The following is a 22,109-nucleotide window of genomic DNA, read 5'->3' on the forward strand; positions in this document are numbered from 1 at the left end:
GCGGAGAAACCGTGCAATGGCACATGCCCTCTTTTCCTCACCTCCGCCACGGCCTGATGCTTTATCGTGACGCATGTAAGGTGTTTGTGTTTTTGACCCGCCAATGAAACGCCGAGAAAGATAAAGAAAAAGGAGGACGGAAGGAAAGATGGGGTCGCGAGTTAAAAGGGTGAGGCGAAGGCTGCAGTGATCCTTTGATTTCTGTGAACAATGGAGGCCTGTCTTGGCCGGTGCTTTCCTCTTTTTTGAGTCTCGGTCTTTACCTCTTGTCAGTCTGTTTTCGGTAGGTGCGTGGAATTGGCGCCACGGACGGACGGCAGAGTCGGTCGGGGGATGGGGTGCACGGCGTCGCGGGTGGAGAACGAGGACACGGTGCGGCGGTGCAGGGAGCGGCACCGCCTCATCAAGGAGGCCGTGCACTCCCGCCACCACTTTGCCTCCGCCCATTCCGACTACCTTCGCTCCCTCCGCGATGCCGCCGCCGCCCTCACCCGCTTCGCCCTCGGCGAGCCCCTCGGCGTCTCCGAGCACGCCCCTCCGGTTCTCCTCCGCTCCTCCGCAGGCCCATCCACGCTCCCGCCGCCCACGCCCCAGCCACATCCGCCGCCTCCCCCTCCATTCTACTTCTCCTCTTGCTCCTCCCCTCCTTCGCCCTCTCCCGGCATTCAGCTCCCTCGCGTCCTCCCCGTCTCCGGTTCCACCGACACCAACCTTCGCAATCCCTCAGTGGCCGCCCCTCCGGGGCGCTTCGCGGCCATGAACTCTACGTATCCCGCCAGCCCCTCCCATTCCTCCTCCGCCTGGTCTACCTGGGACTGGGAGTACTTCTACCCTCCCTCTCCCCCAAGTTCCGAGTTCTTTGATCGTCGGAGAGCCGAGCTCGAGGAGAAAAATCGCGATCAGCACCATCATCTCGCCATGGAGGTAGAGAAGATGGAAGGAGGAGGAGGGAGGGAAGAGGTCCACTGCCGCCAATGGGGTGAGCCCCACTCGAGCTCCACCAGCTCCTCCACCAGATCCGACGACGAGGAGCCGGAAGCGGATAAGGACTCGAGATCCACCGCGATCTACGCCAGATCCGACTACAACGGTGCCTCGGAGCGAAGCCGGTTGACGCCATCGGAGATCGGGTCTCTCACAGCGACGGTGGTGAAACCACAGCAGTGGGTAAGGTCGGAGGCCGGATCGTCTTCAGCGCAGTGGAAGGCAGGGCGGCAGATAATCTCCTGCGCCTCCGCCGCTGCAGCGGAGGAGCTCAAGGTGGTGGTTCGCCACCGCAACCTGGCGGAGATCGTGGCAGCGATCGACGAGTACTTCGCGAAGGCCGCTGCCGCGGGCGACGCGGTCTCCGATCTCCTCGAGACCGGCCACGCCCGGTTCGACCGCAACTTGTCTCATCTAAAGAGTTAAGTCCCGTCCATGTACTGGTGGTCATTTATTTCTAGAATTTAAGAATTTTAAATATTAAATTATTTCATATATGTATATATATATTATTTTCTCAGAGACGGTGTACCATTCAAATGGTGTACTGAGAGCGCTATCGTCGAGTTGGACATCGAAGCCGCCACTGGCGATACGGTATCAGTTGAATACGGAAGCCATGGAGTCGGGTGGAGGAAAGAAGAGCCACTGTTGTACCTTGGAACAACTCTTGGCGTGGGAGAAGAAGCTCTTTGAGGAGGTGAAGGTAGGATTGTGTTTCATGTGTGTTCACGAGGAGAGTTGATGTTGATTGTTTGATGATCTCATGATTTCAGGCTAGAGAAGGTGTGAAGATCGAGCATGAGAAGAAGCTATCGACTTTGCAGAGCCTCGAATGCAGGGGAAAAGATGATTCGAAGCTGGACAAAACCAAGACTTCCATAACTAAACTGCAATCGCTAATCGTAGTCACATCTCAAGCCGTGACTACCACCTCTTCTGCTATCACACGAGTCCGTGACGACGAGCTCGCACCGCAGCTTTTCGAGATCTGCTACAAGTGAGTTGAGAAATCTGATGCATGCACATTACATTTATCAAATCTGATATGCAAGTTTGCATGCAGCCTTCTGAGTATGTGGAAGCAAATGAACCGATTTCATGAAGCTCAAAACCATGTCGTCCAACAAGTGCGTGGTCTCGTGAACGGCGCCTTCGCTGGTGCGACCACATCTGACCTCCACAGGCTTGCCACGCGTGACCTCGAAGCTGCCATTTCAGCTTGGCATTCCAGCTTTGACCGCCTGATTAAGTACCAAAGAGACTACGTCAATGCGCTGTATGGTTGGCTCAAGCTGACCCTTCTCCGAGTCGGCGGCGGTGACGATATCCAGGAAGATCACTCTTCTCCCCTCTCGATTGCACTCACTGCCTTCTGTGATGAATGGAAGCAGGCACTCGACCGACTGCCTGATAAGGTTGCCTCCGAGGCGATCAAAAGTTTCATGAGTGTCATCCATGTCATCTGCACAAAACAGGCGGAGGAGCTAAAGATTAAGAAGCGGGCTGAGACATACTCCAAAGAGTTGGAGAAGAAGTCGACGTCGCTGAGAAGTATCGAAAAGAAGTACTACCAATCCTACTCGACGGTCGGTATCGGCCTTCCCGGCGGTGGGAATGAGAACAACGGGCATGTGTTGTTCGACGCGCGTGACCCGCTGGCAGAGAAGAAGCTGGAGATCGCCGCTTGCCGAAGAAAGGTGGAGGACGAGATGGTGAAGCATGCCAAGGCAGTGGAGGTCACAAGATCCATGACACTAAACAACATCCAGACGGGCCTGCCCGGGGTGTTTCAGGCCATCACCGGGTTCTCGGGCTTGTTTGTGGAGGTTCTTGAAGCTGTTTGCCGACGAGCTGGGTCGTTTTAGTAACAAGACCCGTTCCCTAGTTTTGGCTGCTTGGATTGTCCACATTACTCGAGAAAAGAAGTAAACTAATAAAATATATGAAAGGGAGCCCTTTACATCTACTTGTTTATTATAACAGATCTAATATTCTTTGCGACGTCTTTCTTTGTAGAGGCAAAAAAATGAGTTGCTCAATTTTTTATTCAAATGGTAATTATTTTTTATCATGAAATATTTCTTTCCTGGTTTCGATAGCTATTTTTGAATGTCAGTGAAATGGCTGGGAGGACACATTTGGGTTGATTTTTAATTGCGACTTAAATACTTTTTTTTATTATTGGATCATCTGGTCTTATGTTAACACATATAAGGTGATTTATCTTTTTTTGTTTTTTGGTCAACCATTGAACGGGTAGTAACGATATTAAAATTCAATTTTATTTTAGAAGTCAAAAAATATATTCATTGTGTAAGTTAATGGGGTGTAAATGGAGAGACAATAATAGTCAAATTATGGTATTGTTGACACTAATAATCATATATTATGAACTGATTCTAATCCACGTAGTTAACATTACTCGATACAAAAGTTGATTCCGTGATCAAAATAGACCGACATAAAATATATCATCAATCGTTTGATATTCGATAGGAAGAGACACAAACACCAGTCAAGACAGAAAAAACTGCAATCTGAGGACCTCAATAAGGTGAAAAAAATACCGTATAGATATTATACATGAATTAGCTGCCGTTTGTGTTTGTGAGAACACAAACACAAAAAACAAATCCAACCACTCATTTACACCCACCCATCCCAAGTCTGTGTTGTGCAAATTGCAGATTAAAGTACAACTAAAAAGAAAGATATAAAACAACACACTAGTTGCCGAGCACTGAGCAAAGCATTTCCAACATCTCTCCACCACCTCTGCCAAAGATATCAACAATGCATAAACTTTTTCCAAAAGAAAGTTCTGAACAAACAAAGTACTAATTTAATGCACGTCAACTGAAATAAGACCTCTAAATGGAAGGTTGGACCTGAAATGAAAAAACCAATTAAATCGGTCCCAAATATACTTCAACTGATCACCATCAAAAGACCAGTCTTGTCTTCTCAATGCTTCCAAAGTAAACATCCCCAAAATTGATTAATCTTCAAAATATAACGAGTTACTCCATTGATGAGACCTCCATTAAATTTTTGTGGCACATGATCCAAACATGTCTTGTTTGATCAGACCTTTTTATTGTCAAATATTAAAATATAAATTCTCTAAGAATGCTGTCTGGAAGAATCTATTAAGTCGTAAGAAAGACAGTAATCTAGTATTTGTGAAATAAATCAAACTGTGCAATTTTGTCATTTAGAAACAAATGTCGTCTTACATCTAAAACAATACTTGTAAAACACATTTCACATGAAGCACGAAATAAAGATTACATATACTCTTCTAAACAGCAATAGAAGCACTAGAAGATTTGTCATCCAAGGAAAACTAAATAATTTAAATCAGTTACTAGAAAAGCTCAACTCATCTATAACCCATATTATAACCACGGTAGGACTCTCAAACAATAGACTCAGAATATGACAGTACGAATCCTAAAATAACTATTAAAAAATGACAAAATATATCCACAATATCAAAAACAGAAAGCATAAGCCGATTGCCACTAAGATTGAATGAGGGGGGCAGCTTGCTCTGCCCTCTACTTTTCTAACTGATCTCAAAAACTCTTGAAAAGCTCCACCCGTCGACTAGAATTAAATTCTCACTTTCAAAGCTACATGGCCTCCATTTTATGCAAATTCATGAAGAACTAATTACATTCATCTAGGCTGAATTATATTAAACCAAAACATAGTAAAGCTACACTAAGCTATATCAGATTAAACTAAACAGTGTCTCACTAATTTGAATCCCTTAGATAGTTTTCAGAATGCTGATTTAACATTTAATACACAGTAGTTTGCCTTGGGCTGATGCAAAAAGGTTGGTAAATTGCTTGTATTTGCTTCCCATCCAATCTCAATGTATCTAAGTAAGTTTGGTTACTGCAAAGAAACCAAGTAAATGGTTGTGTTTCAAATGATTAATTCGTAAAAATGAAAACTTAGGGTGTGCAAAATCAAAATAGTTACCTGGGCTTTCGAACTAAAAATGACAAAACTCCAGTAAATTCAAAACAATAGTGCAATGGTTTATTCACAAAAGAATCCATTAAATTTCATGTTTACAGAAGCATCTTTACAAATACATCATTCTTAACATCAAATAATTCAATTATGAGGTAAATAAAAGATGGACTCCTTTCAGCTGATAACTGAACATAATTGAACCTGAATATGCTATGGACACAAAAAGTGCAACTAGGAAACCATCATATTATTATCAAGAATGTTAGTATAAAGCCATACATGACTGCAATGAAAGAGCAATGCTGAAAAGAAATGAGACAGCACCTGAACACCATTTAAAGAAGAATGTATTTGTGAAGGATAAAATTATATGAAACAAAATAAGAAAACATTCTGTACAGTGTCACATTAATGATACAGTCGATGTTTCATTGTTAAAAAATGGTGTAGCAAACCATCCTGATGTACATCTGTATTAAGTTTGTCAATTGCTAAGTTCAACATCTGAAGTAGTTGATCAATTATATGATTTAGCTTGGTATATTGCATAATCATTTCTTCTATCACATCTCGGACAGTCCTACGTAAAAGCTAGAAGATTTAGGCCTGTTCAGTCAGGACCAGATTATTTCCTTGAAAAACAATGACCAACTTCAACTACGACCTCAGAACTGAAAATTCACATGGTACATAATCATCAAGTTGGGAGGAAGCAAGTTCTTGCTCACATAGAATTACTAAAACACAATTTCTCTTTGCATAACTGATACTCTGAGATTCCTTTTCCACTCAAGATTCAAGATCTGGTAGTAATTTTTATTTGTCATTGCTACAAAACTCACATCAATAACCACTTGTTTACCAAAATTTTGTCCATTACCATGCCAAAGTTATACTGAAGATTCCATTTCACCAGGCACTTATCTGGTCAATTCTGTAAAAGTCAACAAACAACAACCAACTCAGTTGTTTGTGGTTCCAATGTGCCTCATAAGCGTAGCGATACATATTCTAGAAATTATATATATTCTAAATAGCTTTAACAGTTAAAAATGCTAATGTTGAATCATTAGGATGGCAATTAGAACTCCCAAGTTGGTTTTACATCTCTCCTGCTCTTAATCTTACTCTATTTCTCAAATCAAGTATGGAGAAGTTGCATGATGATGGCAGCAAAATCAAACCTCTCTGTGCTACTAGTCTCGATATCTTGAGACCACATGCAGAAAAGAACCAACACAGAATGAACTTGTGTGTAGCTCAGACACGTGGATCGGAGACAAGTAATGTAACTAAAAACCTAAAAAGTAAACATACTATCCACAATCTTTAACTGTGCTTTGTTGTCTAATAATTAGTTAGCTCCAGAAAACAATGTACCTCTGAAACCAAGAAAACATACATGCAGTCCCAATGGCCTTTTACTGTGCTTTGTTGTCTAATAATTAAATAGCTCCAGAAGATAGGCAGCCACATAATCATCACAGATCAATATGCTCTGCATGAAGAAAAGCAGTGATTTCCCCTTCTTCGGGAACCAATTTTGTAAGTTTATGATGAAGGCCAACTTGCCAATCCAAGAATGCATAGATAAGAAGCGTATCCAACAAGTTATATTAGCACGTAAATGGAATGTTTAGTACGACATAAGTCCAAAAGAGAACCTTTTTCCATTTTAGTTTTTTATCAAATCCTTGATAGTAGTTCAAGTGACATGGCTCCCTTTGTAACAATACATGTGCATAACATACTTGAAGCTGCTTAAGCTTAAGCCTTAAATCCAGATGTCACGATAAACTAATCTATCCAAGAACATCTCATCTACAAAATGTTTCTCAATGAAAACTTAACTGCAAAGACCTCTGTTGATCCAATAATATGTCTTAATAGCAGCAGACAAGAACAAGCTTCATGAAATTTCTTGATGTCCCTGATTCTGATCCACAGTAGGTAAAATTTCTCATACACTGAATAACATTAGCTAACGGTCCAAATGCAAACAACTGTTCTGACCACACCTTCCTGCCCTCTGCTTCTTAACTCAAGTTCAAGATGCTCTCTCACATAAAAACAAGCTTAGCATGCTTGGCATTAATCCCTCTTTCCAAGTGTGTAGGCATCACATTGAGAAGCTTCCTATAATCAACAGCCTACACCAGCCTTCTTTGATGTTAAATCTGTGCCATGAAGACAAATCTATATGTGAACACCGAACATAACCAAACCGTGCTAACTGAAATAAAAGAAAGGAAGTAATACCATTGCTAGCAAAATCAAGGAGAACTGTGACAGTCTGAGACAACGGCTTATCAGGCATCAAAAAGAATATAGATCAAAGAATAACATGCTAAATACAAAAGTTTGAGCACCTTAGTAGTATGAACTAGACCCACCACTGCCAACATATCCACTGCCACTCAAACCACGACCAGAATAAAGGGATGTGGATGAATAGGAAGAGCCACCACCAACCTGCAAAAAAAAAAGTACATTAAAAGATACAGGGTAATAACCACAAAATAACAACTAAAGAATGAGCTTACATCAGATCCACGTGACAGATAACTACTGTTAAGGCTTGATGAGTACATCCGACCACCATCATTGCCACTGCCTGAACCTAAGTATAGATTTCGAAAATACATAATAACCAAGTTTTGAATATTCAATTGAATAGTAGAAAAAAAAAATTACATACCTCCACCATACATTCCCTGACGGCTCCCATACAAGCTATCATGACCAGAAAGGGAAGTACGACTACTACTATATCCCACATGAGATCGGCTAAACCTGCTTAGAAAAAACCTTATTAGATAATTGACAGAATAGTAGTGAATGTAATAGACCAATGACTAGAAATCACATATCAAACCTGTCACTATAAGCATCTCCATATTGCGCACCACTTCCACTAACATAATCCAAGCGAGCCCTTGTCTGACGTATATTTACATCCGCATAACGAGAATCATCCTAAATAGATAACCAAGCCACATATTCAGAATTTGAAATAGTAGAAGCAAGGAAAAATTTGCAAATGTATTTGAAAAAAGAAACTCAATAAGCACCAACCAAGTCTGAGTAAGGGCGTTTTGGTCCAGGAATTGAATCATAATCTCGGCTGCGCCCCTCTCGATAAGAAGGGACAGGCCGTTCAAGTTTTCTATCATAACCATCATCAATGTAAGCACGTCTATCACCAGGGCGAGTAGCATTTCGTGGAGGAATATCAGAATAAGCAGACCCTCGGAAGGAGTAATCAACTTTGTAAGATGGATGTCTCTCTCCAGGAACTCTAGATCCATATTCAACAGCAGCTCTGCTTCTAGGAGGAGGCAGCTCATCACGCCTACCATAGTCCCTCCTAGCACTGATTTTTGGGTATGAAGCAACTATCCAAAAATATTACAAAACAATTCAGTGCTCTAGATGGTAAATGCAAGCATGATGGCCATGCAAAAGACAAGAAATGTACTTGGTGCAGGTGGCCTTCTCTCGTAGGACCTCTCTGGGGGAGGCAAACGCCCTCTCTCTGCTGCTGCCATTACAGGATGTCTGTCTCTATATCCAAGAGGTCTCTTCACACCACGACCACCAACTGGTACACCACGTGGAACAACTGGTCTAGGGGCACGACTTGGAAATCTATGAGGTGGAGGACGACCATAAGGCACACGGCCACCATAAGCAGGTCTGCGGCCAATCATAAAATTTCCACGAAGCCCACGTTTCACTCTGCCTCTTTGATGCGGCCTTGACAATCTAGCCCTAACTTTGACCTTGTTATCGCCTTCCCCTAGCTCAGCATTGTTAATGCCTTCAGCACATGAAACAGCATTATCATGGGTATCAAAAGTAACAAATCCAAAATCTTTCCTCTTGGCAGCCGGCATATTACGAGCAAGCTCAACTTTCTCAACTACACCATATTTCTTAAGATAATCCTTTACACGGTCCTCATCCCATGCAGCAGGCAAGCCATCAATAAAAACAGTTCTAACCTGAGATTCATTAGCAAATTCATACAAAACCCAATTTAGTACACTGCATTACAGGAATGCAAAAAGGCCTAAAGCCATTTCCAAAATTTCATGCACAACAAACTTACTGCACACAAAAGAAGATCAATAGCTCACTTCTTTTTGTGTTGTGCTGCAAAGAACAAATAGACTAAAACAGCAGTCTTGCTACACTGCAGAACAAAATTATACCTGTGCCATGATTTCATCGTCTGGCTCAATGAAAGAATCTGCAAATGCAACCTTGGCAGTTCTATCAACTCCGAAAACTACATCTCTCTTCTGCAGGCGCCTGTAAGCATCCATTGCTTCGGCACGTGATGAGAACTCCAGAAAGGCAAAACCACGATTCATTCCTGCGTTACTCGTATCCTCAATCAAGGTCATGTCTTCCATGTTCTCAACTCCATAGCTCTTTAGTTTCTCCTTGAACTGCATAAGAGATCCCAACAAAATCCAATTCAACAGGAAACATTATAAATAATAAAACTCCAGAAAATAGAACAAGTTAATTCAGTATATTACATGTTCCTTTGTCCATGACTTGCAAATATTACCCACAAAGAGAGTGTCACTATCTTGACTAGGAGCAACACCACACTGCTTACCACGCACCTATAAGAGAAGAAAATTCTCATGAGTCAAAAAGAAAACTCAAATAAAGATTAAAAAGATGTTAAAAACGAACCACAGGGCTTTTGAGCTCTGAAACAGCACGTCTTGCCTGCTCCACAGTTGCAAAACGCAAGAATGCAAATCCTTTGTTCTTCTTTGTAATTGGATTCATCATCAGACGAATTTCAGTAATCACACCCACTTTAGTAAAAACTTTCTTGAGGTCATCTTCAGTAGCATCTTTATCTAGACCACCAACAAAAATTTCAAACTCCTTACGCTTTTTATGCTCCTTAACTACCTCATGGTGCTCTTCTTCCTCGGCATCAATCTCATGGCCTTCCTCAGCATTTTCATCATCCTCTTCACCCTCTAACTCTTCTCCACCATCTTCAATCTCCTCATCAACCATGTCTGCTTCTTCTTCTTCTTCAGCCATGTCATCCTCTTCACCCTCCTCGCCTTCATCAACATAATCTTCTTGTACTTCATTCTCCATATCTTTCTCACCATAATCTACAGCAGTATCATCTTCAGGATCATCCTCTGGCTCATTGTCCTCCAACTCTAACCTCTCACCTTTATCTTCTTCCATATAAACCTCCTTCACATCATCTTCATCTGCAATGACAAGCATAAAAAATTTGCATCTTATTCAGTTATATTTACACAATAGCTACATATTTTTGATCCTTAATGAGCAAGCACAGAAAAGATTATCATAAAATCTGTTCAAATTTCTAGAATAATTCAATGACTAAAAATAAATTTTTTTATCACTTTGATGACAAACATTAAGATGCCAAAATAATTTTCTTTTTCAAAATCATGTACAATATGGGGATTTATTGAACAGCATCCAAACTCAGAAATCTCAATTTGATTCCCCAGATAGCAAAGCATGCTGTTCTATTAATCACAAACCAGAAAGATTTTTGCAATTGATGAAGACATCAGACAAATGACATTGAACCGCATATTTGTAGAAGAAAGGGTGCACGCAACCACCATCAAAGAAACACAGATATGTGACTATACAATAATAGAGTGAAAGTCTAAAGAGCTAGAATGACAAAAACTCAAGATTGAAAAGAACAAAACAAATGATGCCGATATTTTAAGTGTAGAAGGTCAAAGCGCAATTGACCAAAAAAGAAGTTGCATAGGGAAAAGAGATAGCTGAAGGGTATCCATCTAATTACTTAGAACTGCCTAAAGATCAATTAAACATTTGGACACGGTTCAAATTAACATGCATAAAAGAAGTCATCATCCTATCAGAAGATTCATTGGTCAGTTATTACAGAGCGTCAAGTACAAGTAAGCACAGCATTGCAAAGTAACTAAATTAGAATAAAGCAAACATAACAAAACTAAGCAATTTTTATGCTAAAATTAAAAATCCATGACAACAATCGAGATGAGAGATAGAACACATGTCTTCGGTATAAAATTAAGCAGTAGATAAGACACGATAACCAAAACAAACCTAAACTCCAGATCATGATGAACATGCAACAAAAAAAGGGGATGTGATCAATTTAATATCCGCATGTTCGAGGCCTTTCTCACCAGAATCTAACACGACAGGCTTCCCGGCAACAGCCTTCTCCACGACGACCCCCTCGACCTTGATTTCCTTCTTCACGTCGTCGACAGGAGCCGTGACCACTTCCACCTTAGGGGGCTCTTCCGCCACCTCGGGCTGGATCTGGGCCTTGGGCGTCCCCTTGGCCGTCCTGGACGCCGTCTTCCTCAGCCCCGCCGACCCACCCGACGCCTTCTTCGCCGATCGAGGAGGCATCTGGGGATCAGAAAATCCAACCAGAAATCAAGCCCTGAACAACCATCAAAATCTAACGTCAAGATCAAAGAGCAATCGAACACGCATCCCATACCTTATGGCGCGATCAAAATCCCTGAATAGATGAGCAACCGATCAATCTTGGGCGCAAACCCTAGCGAAAGACGTCGCCGGTGACAGACAAACCCTAGACTCCTGTTAATTTATAGGGACTCAAGGTTCCCTCGGGAGCCCAAACGATAAGGAGTTCACCCGAACAACACAATTTTTGTGACTAAATTATCCTTGCTGAACCGCTGTTCTGACTGCAGTCCGGCTGACAAGGTAAGAGTATTTTAGTCATACCGGGAATATGATGGATTCCGGATCGGGTTGGTATTGGATTTGGCTCCGACTAGTCCGGTAAATCAAACCAAGCTTGTAGTTTTACCACATTGTCCTCGATTTGAGTGGCTCTCGTGGTCGCCAATACGTAGAATGATGAAAGGTATTTTCGTCATAAAAAGAGTAGATATTGGCCCAATAAATTATTGAGCGGTTCTCGTGACCAGGGTATTTTAGTCATTCCATGGAAGCAATGAGAATAGCGGGTTCATTTGGACTTCAATTTGGGTCCAATTGGTCTTATAAACCAAACCCAAACCTTATCGTTCAATTAAATCACCTTTATTGAGTTTAAAATAACGTGGAAATTCACATAGATCTATTGACTAAAACAGGATAAAATGATTCTTACTCTAAAGCATGAATTTTGGATTCAGAGTGAGTGTTTACATACTCGGTAAATTATATCCAAATTAGTTAAGTAAATAGAGTTTGGACTATTTATGAGTTGATTTCAAAGTTCATGCAATCTTAATCGAATCCTATCCTATTTTTATTCTTTAAAAATATTTATTTATTTTTTTTTTTTTACAAAGGGTAAGTGGTGAAGACATGATTTGAACTTAAAGGCCTTATGATAAACTATCAAAATCATTACTAACTAAGATAATTGACATTTACAAAAATATTTACATCGCATTGCATGCATAACACAAAGCAATTTTGGAAGCTCTCGAGTATGCGAAAGGTTTGGGCCTCTTCATTATTTGGGTTAAATCCTCTATAATCTGTTATTATAAAGATTTGGGAACAATATGGGAACAATACTAGATATTAGGATTAATATGAATATATACTTGATTCTTCTTCAAAAATTAGCATCACAGATTTGATTTCATGATAAGCTTGTAGTAGTTCTGTGTACTGCTGCTCCTCAAGCTGTGCACTTGGACAGGAAAAGCTAATTTGGCAATAACAAGGATCACCAGGAACAAAATTAACAAGACAAATGTGCTCAAGATTTCTCACAACTAATTATCAATCTTTCATGCATGTAATCATCATACAAGGATCAGCTTTCTGTTCTTTGCTAGCAAACATGACTTGTGTTTAGGCCAAGAAGCATTTGATGTGCCATTGTGAATCTTCCAGGCTTCCAAGAAGGCTCTTAGGTCGATGAGCTTCGCATTTGAGCCGATGCAACAGTTTGCGTGAACGGTGATCACTTTTCTGAAGTCCTTGCTTTTCTGGCAGAACCCGCTGAAGTAATCGGTGTCTAAGTACCTCACTTTCATGTCCAGTTGTTCAAAGACACCATCAAAGTTCATCTTAAGCAATACATCCTGATCTTTCATGCCTGATGAACTGTTCATCGCACCATACCACCGATTGAACAAAGCTATAGTCCTGCTGTTGGATGAAATAAAATAAAATCCAGTGTTGATTAAGTTGGAGGTAGCGTCGAATGGCTGACCGTTGTAATTGTCACAACTTATCTGCAGGTCCTCTCCACCATTCAATCTTGTTAATGGGTTCCTTAGCCAGAGTATATCCATGTCCTGATAATGATAACAAGCAAGAAAAGTTATATAATTACACATTATTATTAACACTTGTTTCCATAATACAGGGGCTCAGCTGAAATCTTCTTCTTTATGGTAAGAGCATGTACATTAAATTAACAAATAGGTTTCCCAACTCTTGTTCAATCTTTACTCAGTTTCGTTTGAAAAGTGAAGTCCACTATGACTGAGACATAGGTAATAACAAAATTAAGCAGCATTATATGATAAATTATCACTTTGTCCTTCTTTCCTGGACTAGCATGAAGATCTGAACAAAGGACTAAAATTACCAGATGAATAATAAGTTCAAAAGAGTCATAATCCTATTGAAAAATGTAAGAAGGGATCAGAAATGTCAGTCTTATGCTTCTGCAGAGTTCTTCAAAGATGCTTTAATGGGAGTTGTCCTAATCTGTGCTTCTTCTATTTCTTGCAGTGTTCATGCTACCTATGTACTTAGATCTCTTTGTTAGTATCTATTGAAATTACTTTTAACTAAAACATAATTACTAGCTAGTATCTATTGAAATTGCTAAAACAAACAAAGAAAGAAGTTATAAATGATAGAAGACATTTTCTCTGTCATGTCTAGTAATACTTAAAAAGTCTTTGTTTCTTGTATTATCAAAATTTCATATGAGAGATGCTAATTTCTATCATGACAGGAAGAAAATTTTAGTGGCTACTTTACTAGTTTGTGCTCAACATAGGCATGTTGAATGAAATCTAAATAAATCATATCAACAGTCATTTAAATTATGTATGAGTACAATTGGCTTTTAGGCACCACAAGTTATATATTGCAATACCACTAGTCTTACCGTGAAGATGAAGCTATATCCACGCCTCAGGACTTCTCTAAGGAATTGAGTTCTTCTCCACATCATCTTGATAAAGTTACCAGACATGTAAAAGGCCTCCTTGGAGAAACTAACACCCTCAGAATCAAGATGATAGCAGTGAAGTTGTAATGCTTTACATCGATTGAAGGCCAGTTCATCAACTGCTACGAGGAGGAGGTAACTGATCAAGAACTCAGTGTTTTCCCCTTGGTGCAAGCTCAGCAGGAAGAGATCCAACATGCCATTTTCACCAATGTATGCTTTATTTAAAATGGCAATTATTAGTGTCTTATTCTTCATCGAAGTTCCCTCCAAGGCGATGCCCAATTCATCTCGTTCGACACTTTTTCTCTGTCCACACACAACATTGCATAAATGCATGATCTCCAATGAAATAATGAAGGTATTCCTTTTTTTTTTTGGTCCTGTTCGTATGTGTATGAATTTGTCAAGCTAGTATGTGAGAACCAGAAAACCAAGTTGGTTATCTCACTACGGCATTTGGATCCTAAATCGAAATCATGACAGATTTTTAGATTGCAGATCTGAAAAAAGAAACATCAACGAGTATTGAAGCACCATAATTAAACATGTACATGCCTCTGATATAAATTTGTCAATGGCTAAAATTTGAAAATTTCTTTCTACACTAAATTTTAAACGTTAAACTAGAAAGGGTGTCTTTGTTTCATAGCATGCATGAACTTTAAAAAGGTTCAGATTGAGAGAACGATTATCAATCACAAGCACTACTGATACTTATGCAGTATATAAACAGCAATTACATCATTCTTAGAGGCTATAAAATCACTATATTGTAGAATATCCGTCTCATATAGCGGACTATGTGAAATAAAAACTAATTAACACTGCAAAAGAAATTGCTTTAGAGTAAGCTTCTACATCATGATCTGCACAGTAGATAGAGTGATGATAGTGAATTTGTGAGTGTTGTACAGATTTGATGGTTAAGAGAATCAAGAGAATACAATTTTACATAAAAGAAATGCATCACAAAAATTATATATAAATGGTGCAATCAGATAAGTCTTTTTAAGACCTTGGAATTGTCAATAGCACCACTGAATTCTTTGTTCGAAGTGGATCACTAACAAAGGAAAATTACAGTGATAGATTTTAAGTAAGAAATTTAACCCAGCAATTAGCAGTGTGGTTAAGTCATTAAGTCATACAGAAGTTTTTACAGAATGCAATTAAAATCAGTTCGATGATATTATTAACAGGCCGCAGGCAGTGTCAATTTTTATGCCAATAATCCAATCACTAGCATAGGTAAATCAACATTTCAAACCTTTGTATTTTGACACCACCATACAAAAATTTTATGATGTAGAAAAACGAGCACAAATGCATTAATTGACTATTATGTAAGAATTTTGAAAAACCAATAAAAGTTATGTCTTGTGAGATGAACTTTGCTGACAAACTATCCCTTTCTTTCTGAGAATCTTTTATCAGGCCTCAATTAGGAATGGTTCTCAACCTTCTAAGTCAAACCTGTTCCCAAATACAAGTGGAAAATTGACAAACAAGGGTTCTTGATGTGATTCGATATTCCAGTTTTCTCAATTTACAAGTGGAACTTTGCTGACAAACTATTCCTTTCTTTCTGAGAATCTTTTATCAGGCATCAATTGGGAATGGTTCTCAACCTTCTACGTCAAACCTGTTCCCAAATACAAGTGGAAAATTGAAAAACAAGGGTTCTTGATGTGATTTGATATTCCAGTTTTCTCAATTTACAAAGCACAACCCTATATGTGTAACTTGTTAGATGGGTTAAGTTAAAGTTTGGATTCGTCAAAATGGCATATCAAAGCTCAAAATTCATCATTCTCTTTTATGAGACATAAGATGGTAAGAGGATATATGACGTATAAAATGTCCATAATTTATTTGTTTAATTAAGCATTTGGATTAGATTGGTGTCTTATACTAAGACTGTTGAATTGACCAACTCAGACACTTGATAAAGCTAATTGAAGAGCTCTAACTAATGCCAAAGAGAATGGCAACTGTTCCCTCCTAAGTGGAAGCTAGTTAAAGTAGAGAAACACTGAACCATCTTTCCCCCAAAACAATCACTTAAGTCACCTCTTGCCACCAACCTACCAACCTACCCACCTCCTGTTCCCTGTTCTTTTTGTAACAAGCCCCACCTCATGTTCCAACACCTCAAGTACCTCGCCCCCCCCCCACCATCAGAGTGCAATTCCAGCTCTGCCCTGTCTTCTATCACTTTAGAGTCACCCTACAGAAAGAGTTGCAACAAATGCCTAACTAGGTTGGGGGGGGGGGGGGGGTGGGACAATCCATGGCTGTAAAGATGACATCAACAATGTTCTTTGCGATAGAGGTAAATTTGGGGGAAGGAAAAGAAGAGAACCAAATGGGCCTGTCAATCTACATTGCTCGCACAAGTCTGTACTTTTACTGCGCTCTCGTTTGGCTGCCGACATCAAGGGACTCATCCTTCCTCAATCGTTCGCCGTCATGTGGATTCTTGAGCTAATTTCATGTATTGCTTCCCACAATCCTACAGCATTACATACTACAAGCCAAAGGAGATGAGTGCAGGAGCAAAGGAGATCACTCTAAGCAAGCGTACCGCATCGAATGGGTGTTGGAGAACGGGGAACGCCGTCGACGAGAACAGCTCGGGTGGCCCCGGGCAGGCGTAGATGAGCAGCGAGAGCAGAAGCAGAGAGCAGGCCGTGATACCCGTCCTGCGGCCGACGACGACGGCCTTGGATGACTCGCGCGCAGAGGCTGCTCCACTGGTTGCCAGATCCATGGGGGGGACCTGAGCCGACCAGATGTGCCGCCTGTTCTTCTCTAAGTACTGAGAGGCAGGCAGCAGCAGCATCGCCCGATGTGGAGTGGGAAGCGGCGGTGCCTTTTATGAAGCAAGTGCAGAGTTGCAGAGTGCAGAGTGTGAGCAGCGAGCACTCCGTGGTGGGACCGGAAAGATACATAAAGAAAGTAGAGACAGGGTGAGAAACCGGGCGGTGGGGGGAGCAGTTTGCCTAATTTCGTGTACTTTGTTTCACCACAAAAGAGGATCAATCAATCACGAGAAACCATGTGTAAATTTATGATGATTGTTGGGCAAATTTAATGGAAGATAATAAAAAAAAACGTTCTCTTTATAAAATAATCATATTTTATATTTTTTTTGAATTATATTTTTTTGAATTTTTAAATAATATCCTTAATTAAAAAATAAAATTATCCCTCGAAAAATTTTATAAGTTTTGCCTACCACAATTAAATATTATAAAATCAACTTAATTTTTTTATAAATAAGTCAAATAAAAATATGCTAAAAATTATTTGATATATCATATTATGATTCGAATAGGTATTTATAATAGTTTAAGAATAATATACCCAAATAGAATTAAAATTTTAACTTGTTATAATATTTTGATCACCATACTAAAACATTATAAAACTTACTCGAAAATACTTTAAATGATCCAAAACGATACAAATACGAACCTTAATATAGAAGAAATGATAATATAAAAAAAAAGATACATTTATACTTTTTTTAGTACTTAGATAAAAATACTATAAATTAGTTACATAAAATATTATAACAGTTTAAAATGAGTAAAAAATAAGCAAAAATTTAATTGAAATTTTTTAGATATTTTTTAAATTAGGAGCACTATCCAAAAAAAAAATCAAAACAGGTGCTAATGGTTAGAAAATATCGAAATTATGGATATTTTCTAAGGAAATCATCCACTAAAAATTTAGTATGAAATAAAATTATAACAAGAAAAAAATCTAAAAATTAAAGATTAATCATTTTAAAATACTTTATATGTTTCAATTTTATTAAGGATGACATAAGAAACACTCAAGTTTATAAGATTATGTTTTGAGTATTTTATGGAGTAGTGCAGAGTGTGAGCATGCGAGCACTGAGTGGTGGGACCGGAAAGATATGTAAAGAAAGTAGAGAGAGAGAGAGAGTGGGGGTTGGGGGGAGTAGTTTGCCTAATTTTGTGGAGTTGGTCACCACAAAGAGGATCAATCATGGAAAACCATGTGTAAATTTATGATCAATGATTATTGAGCAAATTACAAGGAGGATAAAAAAAAATGCTCTCTCTCTAGAAAATAATCATTTTTTATTTTTATTTTTTTATAAAAAATACATCTATTTTGATTTTTAAAAATTAATTTAATTAAAAAACTCAAATAATCTCTTAAAATTGATTATAGTGTTTTGACTATCACAATAAAAAAAACACTTAAAACTTACTTAAATATAAGTCAAATAAAAATATATTAAAAATCATTTTATATATGATTCAAATAAATATTTATAATAGTTTAATAATAACATCACTCAAATAGAAATTAAAAAATAACTTATTATAGTATTTTAACCACCATAATAAAATCTACTCGAAAATATTATAAATGATTCAAATGAAATTTTAGCCTTAATCAAATCAACTATGAGCCTAAAATATGGAATCGTAATGAACATGTAAAAAAAGAGTGAAAAAAATTTAGTGAAATTTTTTTAAGAGTATTTTGGAATTCTTTTAAATTACGAGCACTATCTGAAAATACCCAAAATGTTACTATTTTACTATTTTCTATATAAAAAAAATATCCTTTAGAAATTTAGTATGAAATCGGATTTTACTTTAACGAGAATCTCATACATTAAACATATTTTTTATCATGATAAAAGACATAGGGGAAGGAGTTAATACTTCAATCAATCAAAATATTATGTCATTCATTGTCTCACAAATATTTGTATTGTTAATCAATAAATAAAATTAACAATAAATTTACATGATTATTATTATTATTATTATTATTATATATTTCTGTTCTAAAACCTTAAACTTGATCGAGATTTGTGAGAAAACTGGTGACGAATGGCTGAAATATTGATTTAAAGAGAGTGAATGCACGATGTGACATTTCATATGGGTGATATGAATGCAACATGCGAGAGTCCGATCTCATACGACCTGCATACGACCAAACGTACATAATAACTCGTAGGCAACCAAACCCATGATGACGTTGACCTGATGTTGAACTCCTTGAGTCAACACATTAAGCTATAAAATGTATAGTTTTGACCTATAAAATGGACAACCTTCATATTGATTCCAATAATGCCTTTTAGGATCCATGATTGTATAATCATTCCAAATTTTGGAGCCCAAAGCCACCTTAATGAGATGATCTAACTCAAGCACTGACCAAATAAGTTGCTGAACACCAAAAAAATTAAATGGCAATGACATTGGAAGCAACTCTAATGAAGAACAAGACTGATGATGCTATGATGTTTTTTACTCGAGTGAAATGTTGTAGTAGGAGCATTGATAATGTGGGTTGTCTAAACTTAGAAAAATAAATATTTAAAAATAATTGATACAAAATAAATCTAATCTGTCATTACTTATCTATATTAATGAAAAAAAATTAATTTTTTTTTTATCATGAGAGAATAAATTATAAACTACATTAAGTTCATAAAATATTTTTTAACATAAGCTCCGAAGAATTTTTCTTATATATATATATATATATATATATATATATACTAAAAAGAACCATCATAAACACTCGAGTTTTTCCTACGCCATCCTTAATAAAAAATTAAAATATATAAGGTATTTATGAAATCATCAGCTTTTATTTTTTTGTTTTTTCTCTTGATATAATTTTTTTCATACTTCAAATTTTTTATCCTCCATGGAATTTGATTTCAAAATTCTAAGCTGAGAAATTATTTATATATATATATATATATATTAATGACATGTACATAAATGGAGGATGTTAACATTTAGTGCATATATGCTATATATTGAATTTTGTATGTTTTTCTATTTATAAGTAATTTTATTTCATATATTTTTTATTTACAAATAATTTTATAAGATTAATTATATATTACCCTATATAATTAACTATTTTTAATATTCCCTCTACTTTAAAAAAAAAGTACATTGGGATCTCTATTCGAAATTAAAATATTTAATCTTATTTCTCCTCATCTCGTTGATTTCACGGAAATACTACACGTGCTTAGTAGTAAACCGAAGTGAGGTAGAATCAGCATATGCTTAATGGTAAACCTTGCTATCATAAACGGTCGTCGCGCACATGCAATAGTTTCTGTCAACGAACCATTTGTCGCTTTTGCATATTTGTACATACGTTTGGTAGCATTTTTTTCCCTTAGTTTTATGTGTTTTTACTTATAAAAATGTAAGCTCAAATAGGTTGCAGTTCTACTGTTGACCGCTCGCTATGCTAGGTAAAACTATCCCAAAATAGTTTCGTTTTCGCGTACCACAATATATTTTCTACAAACTACAATTACACATAAAACGTCGGTCATCTCAACATCTCGAAACCCCTCGGGTGGCACTAGGGAGGATGGGGTTTCGTGATAGTATCAAGCGTTGAACACTTTTTACAAGTTCGTACATTAACTTGATGAGAACTTGCCTTCGCGCCTGACACTCAGTAACCAGTTATTTGTGGACTTACAACTATTCGTTTAACCTTCTAAAATCATTGTTTCCTCATTTATCTCTTTTATCTCTTGCACTCAAGGTGCTTATTGAATTATTTGTAAAGCTTTCCTCTCAGTGGGATGTGGGGACTTGTTCGTCGCTCATTTTTAAAGTAATCAACTTATTATTTTTCAGGTCAATTCGAGAGCTGCACGAGGTTGCAACTAAATTGATCCTTTGTGGATGCATATATCGTAAAAGCACCTCGTAACGATTTAGGTAATTCTAACTAAGTCCGTAATACTATAGTATTTTCTCAAACGATACGAAAAAAAAAGAGATTAAATATTTTACTTTCATAAATATAAAGATCTAAATGTAACTTTTGAAAGTATAAATTGGTATTGATATATATGATGATGATTCCCAAGAGATACACATTGATGTCTCGTACTGAAATCACTTTGTGCCTTTCTTGCATGTGTTTGAAATTACATTGGAATGCTAAATGTTGGAAGGAAGACACAATCAATCATAATTAGAGAACTCAATAGGGAGTAACTAAATATAACAAAATTGAAACATACGATATATAGGGAGTAACCTTTGTGGACAGGAGGGGACTGTTTTGGCACAAGATTCCCTAAATTTCTTGTCTACATGTTCATTAATTTTTGGGTCCCAATGTTTTAGTAGTCTAATTATGCGAGTCACAGGCTTTATATGTGCAAGTTTGTGGCCAGTCGAAATTTGTAGGATTGGACTTTCCAAAGGTTTAGGATTGGAGCAAGTAGTGATGGTAATGTGGCAACATGAATCCTCCCTTTTTGATTCGATATTTCTATCTTCTCTTCATCCCACCTCCAACTCCAACCGAAGTCATCATTGATGTCTTTTATTAGATACATTCTCTCATTTGATTGTTTGATATATGCTCTTTAGAGATCAATATAGAGCAAAATAATAATAATAATATAATGAATGTGAGGCATAATCGGGTGATAAGTTTATATTAAAAATTATAATATCTTTATGGCTTTATTATAATTAATTTATGATTAAATATATTAGAGTAATTATTCATACTTCATACTTAATAATTTGATAATATAATTATCTTATCATATTAAATTATGATAAAATTATGAGATAATTATATATTACTTTTATAATTAGTTATTTTTAGTATCTCGATTCTTATACTTTTAAAAGTTACATTGAGATTCCTATACATATAAAAATGAAACATTTAATCTCGTTTCTCCTCGCACCGTCCACTCTACTAATGAAAATACTACATGTACTCAGTAGTAAATCGAAATAAAATAGAGTAAACAGTGATAAACCTTGTTGTATTTCCATCAATAGAATCGATACTGTGAGGAAAAATAAGATTAAATGTTTCACCTTAGTACAAGGATCCCAAT

At 37.5% G+C, this 22,109-nt stretch overlaps 3 protein-coding genes across 7 annotated transcripts; 1 reads left to right on the forward strand and 2 right to left on the reverse strand.

Annotated features, from left to right (window-relative positions):
• The first annotated feature begins 3 nt into the window (after positions 1-3).
• On the forward strand, positions 4-2,953 carry LOC103983064 (protein ROLLING AND ERECT LEAF 2). Of its 3 annotated transcripts, none has more exons than XM_065148583.1 (5): positions 4-169; positions 274-1,405; positions 1,506-1,690; positions 1,761-1,984; positions 2,051-2,953. In XM_065148583.1, exons 1-5 carry the CDS (start codon positions 149-151, stop codon positions 2,850-2,852), a joined length of 2,364 nt encoding a protein of 787 aa, XP_065004655.1. In that variant the 5' UTR covers positions 4-148; the 3' UTR covers positions 2,853-2,953. The 3 variants fall into 3 exon arrangements, with proteins under 3 accessions (XP_065004655.1, XP_065004656.1, XP_009398489.2); XM_065148584.1 differs by having other exon boundaries at positions 1,506-1,684; XM_009400214.3 differs by having other exon boundaries at positions 40-169; positions 288-1,405.
• A 3,613-nt stretch (positions 2,954-6,566) lies between these two features.
• Positions 6,567-11,641, reverse strand: LOC103983063 (uncharacterized). 3 transcript variants are annotated; one of them, XM_009400211.3, is made up of 13 exons: positions 11,513-11,641; positions 11,187-11,418; positions 9,688-10,235; positions 9,525-9,614; positions 9,192-9,431; positions 8,456-8,981; positions 8,053-8,372; positions 7,853-7,953; positions 7,676-7,770; positions 7,521-7,597; positions 7,347-7,449; positions 7,237-7,270; positions 6,567-7,154 (listed from the first exon to the last, which is right to left on the reverse strand). In XM_009400211.3, exons 2-11 carry the CDS (start codon positions 11,416-11,418, stop codon positions 7,348-7,350), a joined length of 2,331 nt encoding a protein of 776 aa, XP_009398486.2. In that variant the 5' UTR covers positions 11,513-11,641; the 3' UTR covers positions 6,567-7,154; positions 7,237-7,270; position 7,347. The 3 variants fall into 3 exon arrangements, with proteins under 3 accessions (XP_009398486.2, XP_009398487.2, XP_009398485.2); XM_009400212.3 differs by lacking the exon at positions 7,237-7,270 and having other exon boundaries at positions 7,521-7,591; XM_009400210.3 differs by lacking the exon at positions 7,237-7,270.
• A 1,113-nt stretch (positions 11,642-12,754) lies between these two features.
• LOC103983062 (uncharacterized protein At1g28695) lies at positions 12,755-17,091 on the reverse strand. The gene is made up of 3 exons (XM_009400209.3): positions 16,779-17,091; positions 14,129-14,500; positions 12,755-13,301 (listed from the first exon to the last, which is right to left on the reverse strand). Exons 1-3 carry the CDS (start codon positions 17,034-17,036, stop codon positions 12,804-12,806), a joined length of 1,128 nt encoding a protein of 375 aa, XP_009398484.3. The 5' UTR covers positions 17,037-17,091; the 3' UTR covers positions 12,755-12,803.
• Positions 17,092-22,109: the final 5,018 nt, after the last annotated feature.

Source organism: Musa acuminata, chromosome BXJ3-4, assembly GCF_036884655.1.
Source record: "Musa acuminata AAA Group cultivar baxijiao chromosome BXJ3-4, Cavendish_Baxijiao_AAA, whole genome shotgun sequence".
In the NCBI taxonomy this organism is placed as follows: domain Eukaryota; kingdom Viridiplantae; phylum Streptophyta; class Magnoliopsida; order Zingiberales; family Musaceae; genus Musa; species Musa acuminata.